General features: G+C 42.6%; 1 protein-coding gene across 1 annotated transcript in view; it reads left to right on the top strand.

Moving 5' to 3' along the window:
- Positions 1-12941: 12941 nt before the first annotated feature.
- Positions 12942-13548, top strand: part of gnmt (glycine N-methyltransferase) — a 39389-nt gene continuing 38782 nt past the window's right edge. The window contains exon 1 of the mRNA XM_059982789.1: positions 12942-13286. Within this exon, the coding sequence (XP_059838772.1) occupies positions 13081-13286 (206 nt within the window). The 5' untranslated portion in view covers positions 12942-13080. The remainder of the gene's footprint in view (positions 13287-13548) is intronic.

Raw genomic sequence — 13548 nt, 5'->3', positions numbered from 1 at the left:
TCAATAATCATAATTCCAACCGTTGTCCAGGTTCTGCTCTGGATGAGCTTCAGCTTATTAGGTTTTATCTTGTAAAACTGCATGAGGTTCAAAGTGAGTTCACAGGTTGTAGAATCAGTTCGGAGTTTTTCATTGCACACATGGACTACAAATTACAATAGGAGGTAGAAAAGGCATGTCGAAAGGGCACTGTCACGATAGCCATGGAGGGGTCGGATTTCAATATGCAGGTACTTTGAGCTCATAGGACTAGATGTTTCAATCCCTTTGATAAGCAGATCATTATTCAGGTCATAATGTAGAGATGGGGCATGGTTCGTGGCAGATGCTTCCCCATGGTCATCAGGTAGGCAAACTCTTCTTAGATGTTCTGCCAATTTAAGCCCACTACATCTCCAAAGGGCTCAACAGTGCAACCCGGTGTCCCAGATGCACCCCGTTCACATCTGGCCACCCATGGGTATTTTTAAAGCCCAGGTGCCATCACTCCTCTTCATCCGTTACTCGTGGCTGCTTCGCTCGTCTGCCTCCGAGAGTTCTTTTCCAGCTTGCCGCTAACCCTGGCCTCGGACTGCCTTCAGCAATCTGACCATGGAATCACATAGAATCATAGAGACATAGAAAACCTACAGGATAATACCCGCCCTTCAGCCCACAAAGCTGTGCTGAACATGTCCTTACCTGAGGAATTACCTAGGGTTACCCATAGCCCTCTACTTTTCTAAGCTCCGTGTACCTATCTAAAGGCCTCTTAAAAGACCCTATTGTATCTGCCTCCACCACTGTCTGTGGCAGCCCATTCCACGCACTCACCACCCTCTGCGTAAAAAAACTTACCCCTGATATTTCCTCTGTACCTGCTTCCAAGCATCTTAAAAATGTGCCCTCTCATGCTAGCCATTTCAGCCCTGGGAAAAAGCCTCTGACTATCCACACAATCAATGCCTCTCATCATCTTATACACCGCAGCCAGGTCACCTCTTATCCACAAGTAGCCACAAGTCCTCTGCAGCTGGCCTCTACTGGGAAAATCTGCACCTTCCGTCCACACTGCTTAGTATCTGTGGCCAGCTCAGCGTTTCTTACGTGTTTTTGCTCATACATCTCGCAGACTGCATCCTCACAGGGCACCATCAGCTCTGAGATTACTACAGCCTTCAGACTGCTGGACCACAAGACCAAGTCTGCTCTGAGGGTTGTAGTGGCTATCTTTGGGGGAAATATTAGCCTTTCTTCAAGGTCGACAACCATGTTCCAGTCACGAGCAGGCTCCAGTATGCCTGACACCAACCGTGCCATTGAGGGTGGCACTGTCTGCCCTTGCCGGACAAAGGGGGTGGTGGTTCTTCTAGTCATATGGTGCTTAGAGTTGTTCCTCAGCCTTTGCTTCTCTACAATGGATGCCAAGGATCTGAGGACCTAGTTGTGCCTCCATGTGTATTTTCATTGAGCAAGGCTTACTTTGCAAGATGAGAGGATGTGCTTGAGGTTTGCTGTCTTCCACAAAGTGGACAAGCTGTGTCTTCACTGAGCTATTAGTTCAGATTTTTGGGAGTTGGGAGAACATCATTAACAGCTCTTTCTTCCTTCCTTTTCTCATAAGTCTTTCTGGCTGAATTTTCTTTTCTCAATGTTTTCCCACCTTGTCCACTGTCCCAATTTTGCCTGAGACACTGTTCTTGCATACCTAATCATCTCCTTCTGTCGCTTTACTTCCTCCACAACCATAACTCGCCTTTGCTTTTGTGTTGTCGCCTTTTGCCAAATAGGCTTATTTGAACCTGTGACAAGGCCCCCTCTTGCATCTGGCCCAGCATGTCTGCAAATCTGAGTTCTACTTTTGCCTGTTTTACTGACTTTGCTGGATACCACTTACTCCCTGTTATAATCCTGGGTGCATTATCCTGGACAACACTGTCACAAGATTCTGAGGGAGTCATCTCAAGCCTCACCTTGGCTCACATGAACCCTTCAGTCAGCCCCGAGATAGGCAAGTCTGGATATTGAGAAAATTGTGCTGGGTCCTTTATTTAAGAAAGGATGTCTTGACATTGGAGAGGATTTAGAGGAGATTCACAAGAATGATTCGGGGAATGAAAGGGTTATCACATGAGGAGTGATTGATGGCTCTGGGCCTGTACGCACTGAAACTTATGAGAATGAGGGGAGATCCCATTGAAACCTATTGAATGTGGAATGGTCTCAATAGAATGAATGTGGAGAGGATGTTTCCTATGGTGGAGAAATCTAGGAGCAGGGGGCACAGCTTTAGAACAGAGATGAGGAGAGATTTCTTTAGTCAGAGAGTGGGGAATCTGTGGAATTTGTTGCCACAAGTCATTGGGTATATTTAAGATGGAGATAAAAAGATTCTTGATTAATCAGGACATGAAGGTTATGGGGAGAAGGCAGGAGATTGTGACGGAGTGGGAGATGGATCAGCCTTGATGAAATAGCACAGCAGACTTGCTGGTCGGAATGTCCTATCCTGCTCCTATATCTTATGAATTTATGTAACAATGCCTTAGGACAGGAACATCTGGGGTGAAATACACAGCAAAGGCTCTGTGGGAAAATACTAGGGTCTCACATCTCAAATATTCTACTAATGTACTGCTTAAATGATATAAGTTCCGATGATGTTGGATTATCGGCACATCAAATCCACACTGATTATCAATAACTCACTCACACATATCCTACATTTATCTCAGTTCATTACTCAGGTAATATACAGGGCCAATTTAAGCAACTCACCCAGAAGTCTTGATGTGGAATGAAATACAAAAGAATTCCATGCAGTCAGAAGGAGAAGATACAAACTCCGAAGTTTTCTACTAAATATTGATTTACATACCTTTCTGCAGTGAGTTACCGGTCATAGTCCTGCTTTGTTTGCTGCCTCATTAATAACAATCTGAACTGCCTGCAGTCTGTGGTGAACGAAGTAGCTAACCATTGATCTGATTTTGTTTTAAGGTGTGAAATGTTTTCTTACTGACTTCTCTTTATTTGTTGGATTTCTGAAAGAGTGCTTAATTTTTGGAGGTGATCCACTTGGATAAGATGTTCAAGTTAGGACCTGTCTGCTGTCTCATTTGGATGACAACAGACCTCCTGGCAGGGATGTTCTCACCAGGATCACTGACAATCAACATCAAGCCATTCTGACGTGTGTGTGTGTGTGTTTATCTGCGGGTGGTATACAAGTGTTCAAGGCCTGGTCTCCCATCAGCTTGAACTTTCTTGGCATCAAGCCAAGACCCTGCTTTACCAGGACAATGGTAGGTGCCCCTTCAAGAGTCCACACCTAGCTGTAGGGTTGGAGGCTTGCGTGCCTCAATGATCTGGAGAGCTATATTGGCTGGGAGTTTGGGCTTTATGCTTTGACTCTTGGTAGGTTCACCCGTGCCAAGCAGGTCAAAGGGTAGAGATCAAACTGGTCGACTGGTCCTGCAGCTGCAGGGGTTCAGCACAGAGCCAACAACCCTGACTGGTGAAACAAAGTTGTTATGAAAACAGCAATGAAGGATCCTTCTACATCTGAATGTGATAGTATTCCTGAGTCTCCACCTGGGACTTGTGAAAACTGAGAGGAAGCAGCTGACATGACGAAGGAAGCTGTGAACACTGCCAGAGATGGAGCATCTTCACTGTTGCCCTAAATGCCAGCAACATAATGGGCAGCAAGTAAGTATGATAGCAGCCTACTCTGTTAAAAAAATATTTATCTGTATCCTTCTTTCATCAAAATGCTAGAATGGAGATATACCTTCACTGACCCAGACTAACTGTCAAAGAAGAGCACTACTCTGTTTCTTCAGTATCACAATTTCATATTCCCCAACGAATGCTGCAGGTTACATAGGTTCTGCGGAGAGAGAAGTACCCCCTCAACACTTTGGGTCTTTTCATTTCTAATGGGTGGGTATAAGTTGGAAATAAGAACTTGCTTTCTGTTTTGATTATTGAATATGCTCACAGGAGAGCTATTTGGCTTTGTTTCCTAGCATTAAACATTCTCAAAGGTGTCACCTGCCTTGATGTTACAGTCAATAAGGATGAATCAATAAGGATGTCATTGTCATCTGTTACAAGGCAGATGAATTACACAGTACAGTTGAAGAGGGATTTCCATTAACTTTTTTTTTAGTCTCGATGAATGGGTTCCTCCATCATTTTCCATGTGTTACTCTCCATTTGTTTTCATCCTTTTCACTGAGGAAAGTAAGTGCCATGAATGATGTATAAAACCATACAGGGATCACTAATGAAATAATTTTCCCTGCCTCTACAAGCATGGAATTTGTTCAGACATAGAAAATGAGTGTTATTCTATGGAGGACAGGACAGTGATCCATCTCCTTCTGGAATGTGCATCTGCCAAGAATGTCTAGAGAGTTATGGAGTGGACTTTGTCATGATTCAACCCAAAAGGCTGTGTAACACAGGGTTCTATGCTCTGCAGGCTGTTCCAAGGACACAGGCAGAGTCAAATATCAACAGTTGCTGGAAGAATATCAAAATTCAAAGTTCAAAGTAAATTTATTATCTGTCACCATATACAAACCCGAGAGTCGTTTTCTTGCAGGAATTCTCAGTAAATCCAAGAAACGTTATAGAATCAATGAAAGATTGCACCCAACAGGCCAATCAATGTGCAAAAGACAACAAGCTGTGCAAATACAAAAGTAAAAATAATAAAAATTAATAAATAAGCAGTAAATATGGAGAACATAAGATGAAGAGTCTTTGAAAGTGAGTCTAGGGATTGTGGGAACAGTTCAGTGATGGGGCAAGTTGAGTGAAGTTATCCCCGCTGGTTCAAGAGCCTGATAGTTGACAAGTAATACCTGTTACTGAACCTGGTGGTATGGATCCTGAGGCTTCTGAACCTTCTTGCAGCAAATATAATGTTTATCTGATAAATAAGTTTGCATTCTGAATGTTGATTTAGATTACAATTGTATAGTATGCTTACAGATTTTATGAAGGAATCGATATGATCAACTTCTTAAAAGAGAGTTCTGTGCTCTACGATCATTAATTATAAATGGAAGATTGACAAGAGGGTATTGATAGGACCACAGTTACTTGCCCTTATATTACTGCACACTGATGGATAGAACACAAGTGCAAGACTTTTGGGTTGTTTGCTCATGGAGTGTATGCATTCCAAGGACCAGAGTTTACTGAGAAACATTCGTAAAGCCAACTACTATGGTCTCATGTTCGACTCGACTCCTGATCAGGCACACCGTGAGCAGATGTCAGAAGTAGTGAGGTATGTAGAAGTTGTTTTTGAGAGGAAAACAGTCCGTGTTAGAGAGTCTTTCCTTGGTTTTATCCAGATAAGCCAGAAGAATGCTGAGAGCTTGGTTGATGACATCTTGAAACAGCTAGAGGAGGACGAAATGGAGCTGCAAGATTGTCGGTCACAGCTCTATGACAAAGCTGCTGTGATGTCTGGACACAGAAGTGGTGTTCATCAAAGTATAAGTGAGAAAAACAACCTGGCAGTGTTTGTGAATTGCGACAGTCACTCACTCAACTTGGTGGGTGTACATGCAGCCAAGCAGATACAATGATGGTCACATTTTTTGGAATCATTGAAGCTTCCTACGTGTTTTTATCTCGTTCAACACAGTGCTGGGAAAAAGTCAAAAATGCCGTGCCTGTGATTGCTAAGTTGGAGTCCGAAACCATGGCCAGAAGCAGTGAAGCTTCAACAAGTACCTTGAGGAGATACTCCAAGTTCTCCAGGACATGATAGACAATGAAAACAAGACCAGTGAGTGATGCAAGGCAGCTGTACAACTGCATGTTGAGTTACGATTTTCTGATTTTGCTAAGATTTTGGAACAAGGTACTCATTCACATTGACCGTATTCAAAAGAGGCTGCAGGATCCTAGCATGAACTTCCACGATGCTGCCCTGGATTTGAAAGCCCTCCAAGACCATTTTTATGATGAAAGAGAAGTGTTGGTCAGTGAGTCACTCAAAGAATGAGTCGGTCTCTGTCAAGAATGGAATATTGAAGTTGAAAGACGTCAGAGACGAAATAAATGAATGGCTGATGAGAACTCGAGAGACGCTGGGTTAACAGATAAGGAGGAAATGGAAAGAGTCAAGAAGGGAACACTCGACCGTCTTCACAGAGAAGTGGACAAAAGGTTTGCTCGTTTGCATGATACTGACGTCAGATTTGAGTTCCTTCTCGATGTCGAGGGACTGTGTTATGGCACTGACAGTAATGACCTAAAGAAGAAGTGCAAAAATTGTACAGCTCTGATGTTGATGGACAGCAGCTATATGAAGAAATTTTGGATTGCAGAATGTTGTTATCAAGGCGGGTCAACATGAAAATATCAAGACCTGAAGAGCTTCTTGAATTTATTGTTCAGTATGGAGATGACAGCATCTTCCCCAATCTTCACATTGCTATTCAGATATTGCTAACCATCGCAGTTTCCATTGCCAGCTGTGAGAGATCATTCAAAAAGTTAAAACTAATATTTTCATATTTGAGAGCCTCCATGGGTCAAGGCAGACTCTGTGATCTTGCTCTGCTGAGTGTAGAAAGAGAAGAAACTGACAAAACTAACTTTGATCACATCATAGACCAATTGCATCAGTGAAAGCAAGGAAGGTGCAGTTATAATTTCCATGTAGTGCCATAATTTGTTAATTAAAAGATTAATGAGCTTGATTTGTATTTTTCAGCTGATATTTTGGTAAAGTTATCTAAAAGATGGATGTCAGATGTTTGGACAGGGGCGCAATTTCAGTGCTTGCCATAGGTGCTATTTTCCATAGATACGCCCCTGCTCTCAGCTCCAATCTCCTGCCTTCTCCCTGTATCCCTTCATGCCATGACCAATCAAGAATCTATCAGCCTCTGCCTTAAGTAGACTCAATGACTTTGCCTCAGCAGTTGTCTATGGCAATGATTTGTTTCACTACTCTCTGGCTTAAAAAGAACCCCAAGTCTGCTTGGCCATGAATGGATTTTAAAGAAAAGTAATTATCATGTTACTATATCATTGAATCTAGAACCAGGCCATGTGGCCTACTGAATTCTCATTGACAAACAGACATTCCCATCACCTCCCCCCAGGTTCTATCACTCACCTCACTTTGGGGGATCTTTATACAGCCAATTAACCAACCAGCTCGCCCATATTTGCGATGCAGGTGAAAGCTGAATCACCTGTAGGAAACCCATATAGTCACAAATGTGCAAACACCACACACAGACAACAACGGAGGATTAAACCTGGGTCACATCTACAGCACTTTGTCAACTCCACTTAACACCTGCCACCTCCCAGCCTCTATCGCTATTTCCACCTTTTCCTTCCCCATCTGCCTGTCACCTTTTGCTTGCTACCTTGCGCTCACTCTTTAGCCTCACCTCCTCATAGTTAGGATCTCCCCTCTATCTTTCAGAGCAGATGAAGCCCTGACTTGAAATATCGACTGTCCACTTCCCTCCACTGATTCTGCCTGAGCTATTGAATTCCTTCAGCAGTTTGTCTCTTTTGACAGCAGCTCTACCAGTTTGTATCACCATGATACCCAGAACGATGGACATGGACTGCACTGCGACGCCACTATTTAAACGTACTGCATTGATTATTTGAAAGCTTCATGAATAAAGTCTTTCTGGGAAAAACAGCAGCTGAGCAACAACTTGCTTTTCCCAGTTCGACAGAATTAAAAAATAATTGAGGAAATTTTTAGTGTAAAGTCAGTAGTCAAAGTTAAATCAAGCTAATCAAAATGATATAGAAATTTCTAGGTCAAAGTCAAAGTAATTCTTGGGGTAAGTGACGAGGCAAATGCAAATTCAAATTAGCTTGTGTCATTTAAACCAGGCAGGAATGATGTTTCTTGATTGCATGAAGCCCACAGGATTTACAGTTTACATGTTCATAATAAATGCAACAATACTTGCAAAACAATGCAGAGATGGTGGTGCAATCTGCAGTGGTGCAAAAAGAAAAGCTAAAGTGACAATAAAGAAATTGATAACAGAGATTGAATTAAGGGTCAGAGAAAGTGGTAGCATCACCTGGAGGGGGTACAAAAGAGGTGATTGGTTCAGAAGTCTGATAGCAGTAGGATGAAGCTGTTCTTAAGTCTGTCACTGGACTTTCAAGCTCCTCTATCTCCTCTCGGAAGGTAGAAGAAAGAAAAGGCAATGGAAGTTGTGGCAAGCACACTGGCCATTCAATGAATGACACCATGACATTGTAAAGATAGACTGAATGGAAGGAAGTTGTGAGCTTGTGATGGACTGGGCAATGTTTACCACTTTCTGCAGGTCCACAGCACAGCAGTTGCCATTCCAGGCTGAGGTGCAACCCTTCAAGCTGCTTTCTATAGTGCGTTGGTAGAAGTTCAAGAAAATCCATGTGGACTAGCAAAATCTCAGATGCTGGAGGAAGTATTTTTTTTAATTAAAAAGAGACCTAAAAGGGAGAAGAAAATGGTCAATGGATCCCAGTGAATTTGGAAGATAGAAACTGACAGGCTAAATAACAGCTACTGCAAGGGAGTTTTAAAAGAAACTCAGAAAGGTTATCAACAAACCACGAAATAACCACAGTGAAATTAGTTCAAAGAGGGCACAGAAGTAATGAGAGCCCATTGGAAACGAATCTTGTAAATGAAAGTGAGCATATGCCATCCAACCACAAACAAGAGAAAATTGGCAGATGCTGGAAATCCAAGCAACACACACAAAATGCTGGAGAAACAGCAGGCCAGGCAGCATCTATGGAAAAAAGTACAGTCGACGTTTTGGGCCGAGACCCTTTGACAGGACCCTTCCATTTTTTCCACAGCTGCTGCCTGGCCCACTGAGTTCCTCTAGCACTTTGTGGGTGTGTTGTGAGTATATGCCATATAGGGTTTGTATTAGCATTTACAAAACAACCTCCTGATAGACCAGTGTCTGATCGTACCAAATTCAACATGCAATTATTGCATGGATGAGGGATGAGCAAGTGATGAAGAATCACTTCGACACTCAATGGATACAAACTTTGGAAGCGCAATTCATCCTACATCTTTGCATATGATTAAGAATGAACTCCTACCCCTTTGTATATAATGAGCATGGATCCAGGATACAATCTACTCATAGTCTGATTTCAGACAGACAGCCACAAAGACCTGATGAGGAGAATGGCCAACGTTGTAGCATGGTATGAAACAAGGGTCAAGGCATCGAACAGAACAAATAATTAACATGGTAAATATTTTCCATGAAAAATTATTGATTTTGGCCCATGAGCTAAACTAATCCCATGATGTTCAAGGACACATTACGTCTATCATCACTGCAAAATTGACCATATTTTCCATTCTTTTTGCGTATGTATTATTTGCAAGGCTAATGGATTTTGGTTCCCATGCACCACCTTGTATTCCACTTGTATTCAACTCCACTTCAGCAAGCATTGACAACAGGTTACACATGGTCCTGGTCTGGACCAGCTGTGATATTTTGGAATCCTCAGAAGAGTATGTTTCCAGATCATCGATTGTTGCTCATATTAAACCCAAACATGCATTTTTTATATACGTATGACACAGTAGCATGATAACGGGAGTAGGAAACATACAAGCACTCTGGTCCCAGCTACAACCTACCTATCTTCCTGACTAGAGGTCATCTGGACACCAACATTTGCTAGAGCTCACATCCAGCCCATAAACCAGACCCTAGTTGCATTTCAGAACCTCATCACTGGTTGCACACCCCACTTGCATTCAGGACTCCTCTGGATTGAGGAGTGACCAGAGGTCAGGCCATTGGCACTTCTCTATCTAGTCCGTCCAACTTCAAGCCCAAAATAACGAGATTTAATTTGAACTGCTCTATGAAAAGAACTAGCAATCTCTTCAGTTTAGTGAGCATTTTGGATTGGAAAATATCCTTCCTGGACAGACATGTGAATAGATCCTTGAATTGCCATAATTCTCATTGAGGGAATCAGGGAGAGAATACTTAGAAAATATAGAACTGGGGTAAAAAGCAAGATTATTGGAGTGATAAACAATCTGCTGGAGCACTCAACAAGTTGAACAGCATGTGTGGAAGGAGAGGCATTGTCAAAATTTGGGGTCAAAGTCCTGCAACAGAACTGACAGTGCAGAAGAGATAGCCAGGCTGAAGAGAAGGGGAGTGAAGAGAAGGGAGGTTGTCATAACTGGAGACTGAGGAGGGGGTCTAAGGTGACAGGCCGGTTGTGCCAGGTAGGTGAAAGGAGTAGGGCTTGAGTTAGGAGTTGGTTGCAAATGAATGTTAGAGAGGACTATGGGATTAATTGGAATTTTTTCCAAAGTGCTGGCACAGCTAAGTTGACCTAATGGCTTCGTCTGTATGGTACAATTATATGATTCTGTAATATTGCATCTCTATAAAGGAAAAACCAAAGGAGAATGAGTTTGCATTGTTCATAACATTTAAACTGTGGGTCCAGAGTCATACATATGCCAGACCAGGTAAGAATGATCTAGCCTGGTGTAGATCAGCCATGATCACATTGAAGAGTGGGCAGATTTGAGGGGTCAGGTGGCCATTTCCTGCTCCCATTTTCGTATGCTGTGTTCTTGAAGTACATCACTGGTCTTGATGAGTTTTTAAGACAGTCTCATCATTTCATGATTACCATTATTCATAACAGATATCTTAAAGAAATTCTGTATTTCTCTGCTTAAATTTGCCAAGGTGGGATTAGAAATTGTCAGTAGTTTAACAGCCTAAGATGTGATTTAAATGACTTAACTGCTATGTAATACACAAAAGAAGCATGAAATACAAGCAGAACATGCTGCCTACTGAAAGAAATGAGTGGGATGAGTACTTATCTGAGGATTGAAGTGTCCAGCAATAGATCATAATTTTTAATCAATAAAGCATATATTTTCACATATAACATAGAAGACCAATCAGCCCATCAACTCTAAGCAGGTACAGGAGCCCCAGGTTCCACACCATCAGTTTGAGGACAGTTATTTCCCCTCAACATTGAGACTCTTATACCAGAGAGGATAACTTCACTGGTCCCAACACTGAACCTATTCCATAGCCTATGGCTCACTTTCAAGGACTCTACAACTCACGTTCTCTTCATTAATTGCTTATTTATTATTATTATTATTATTATTATTATTATTTTGTTTTCTTTCTCTTTTTGTGTTTGCACAGTTTGCTGTCCGGCACATTGGTTGTTTGTCCATCTTAGTCGTGTGCAGTATTTTTTCAGAGACTCTATTGTGCTTCTTTGTATTTACTGTGAATGCCCGCAAGAAAATGGAGACATATATGTCGGAATAGTGCATCTATGTGGCCAATGGTTAATGCATTGGGCCAAATAGCCTGTTTCCAACCAGTATTTCTGTGCAACCATGAGGATGGACAACAGACAAAATTGACAGAAAGTAAGTGGCCTGGCAGAGTGGACACTGTTGCACAGAGAACTGGATGGACAACCTTATTGCTTCCTTTCTTGATTTTCACAGCTTCCCCCTACTACTTCCTACCCCTTACCTCCCATCCACTCCAGTGGCTCTCAGTTCCCATTGCCTCTTTGCAAATACTAGTCTGTTAGAGACGTAGGAACAGGAATCATTTCTGGCTATCTAGATGCATCACAGCTTGGCATGGCAACTGCTTTGCCCAAAACTACAAGAAATTACATACTTATGGACACAGCCCCAGTCCATCATTTAGGTACAGACAATAGAGGGCATTATTTGTCCTCCATTGTCAGCACTTTCCACTGTCTCAGGAAAGCAGCCAGCATAATCAAGGACCCCTCCAACTCCCGGTCATTATCTCTTTTTTCCTGTCCCATCGGGCAAGAGATGCCAAATCTTGAGACTAGTTCCCACCAGGCTTGAGAATAGTTTCTATCCCACTGTTATCAGAATCATTCCTACACTAGGAATCTCCCCATCTACTTCATGAAGACCTTTTCACTTTATTTGTCTACCTGCACTGCACTTTTCTGTAACTGCTAATACTGTCTTCTTCATTATGGTTTTAATTGTACTACCTTGGTGTACTTATGTAGGACTGGATATCATGCAAATCAAAGCTTTTCAATGTAATTTGGTACATTGAAAAATAATAAACTCATGCAGCTAAAGTTGGCACAGTTGAAAGATTGCTGGCTCACGGTAGAATGTAACATAATAATGATGTTAAAGGAGTGAGCTTCCCAACCAAATGCAACCTCTTCAATTCAGCCAACACACACAAATGCTGGAGGAACTCAGCAGACCAGGCAACATCTAAGGAAAAGAGTAAAGTCAGCATTTCGGACTGCGACCCTTCATTAGAACAGTCCTGGTGATGTGTTTCGACCCAAAACGTCCACTTTTAACTCTTTTCCACAGATGCTGCCTGGCTTGCTGAGTTCCTTCTGTATTTTGAGCACGTTGCTTCGATTTCCAGCATCTGCAGAGTTTTTTTTAATAAAGTATTTGAACCTCTTCATTTCACTCACTTGCGCTTTGGGCATATTTTTGTCCATTTTTGTGTCCTTTTATCTGTAAGCATCTTATTTTGATCGCGTCATCTCAATGTCAATCTAAAAATGTTAACACAATTCGTTTCCCTGTTAATACCGTTTGATTCACTGAATATTTCCAGGATTATCGTTTTACTGTATTAGTTTTATAGACACCGGTCCTAGCTCTTTGGATATTTTAACAAACGTTCCCCTGTACGGATATTTTCGCTTTTTGGAGAAGATGGTAGGGGAAGCTGAGGCTGACGTGCAATGGCCAATGGTAACAAAGAAAGACTTGGGAGAAACCAACGACACTACTGCGGAGGCGGGATCTTCCCTTGAGCATTCTTTAATTGGCGTGGTGACCCGTATTGTGACGCAAACAAGGAGGCGGAGGTGTGGACAGATCTGAAGTCAGCGATTGGTTGTTAAAGCTCCACTGAAGTTTTGTGGTGCGGGAATAAGTTTGGGAGAAGTTATTGATCGCAGAGCAGCGAAGGGTTCTGCTCTGGCTTGAGGAGAGGTTTGCACGTGTTCCACCCTGTCGAGATGGTGGACAGCGTATACCGGACCCGGTCGCTCGGGGTGGCGGCGGTTGGTTTGCCAGACCAGTACGCTGACGGCAAAGCAGCCAAGGTTTGGCAGCTGTACATTGGAGACACCCAGAGTAGGACTGACGAGTACAGGAATGCGGTTGTCCGGCTTCTGCGCCAACACAAGTGTCAGCGAATCTTGGACGTGGCTTGCGGCACCGGGTAGGGGTATTGCATCAAATCAAAAATTACAAACGAGTGCGAATTGTGTTTACCTCCGGTGCTTTAAAAGAGTTGCTTTGTTGCTCCTTTGAAGAGCTGGTCTCTGTGTTTTGCCAACAGCACCATATAGTCTCTTCTTACAGGTAAACTGAAGCAAATCGCCCGTTTAAATGTTGAAACTTATTTCGCCGCGCTTGCTCGGGGAATTTTCACACACTTCAGCGTGAGTTCTAAAATAGGATTGTTCCCTGTGGCCTTGGAC

The sequence above is a fragment of the Hypanus sabinus genome, chromosome 10 (genome assembly GCF_030144855.1).
Source record: "Hypanus sabinus isolate sHypSab1 chromosome 10, sHypSab1.hap1, whole genome shotgun sequence".
Lineage (NCBI taxonomy): Eukaryota > Metazoa > Chordata > Chondrichthyes > Myliobatiformes > Dasyatidae > Hypanus > Hypanus sabinus.
Note: the sequence above shows the minus strand (reverse complement) of the source record. Positions and strands in the feature narration are given on the sequence as shown.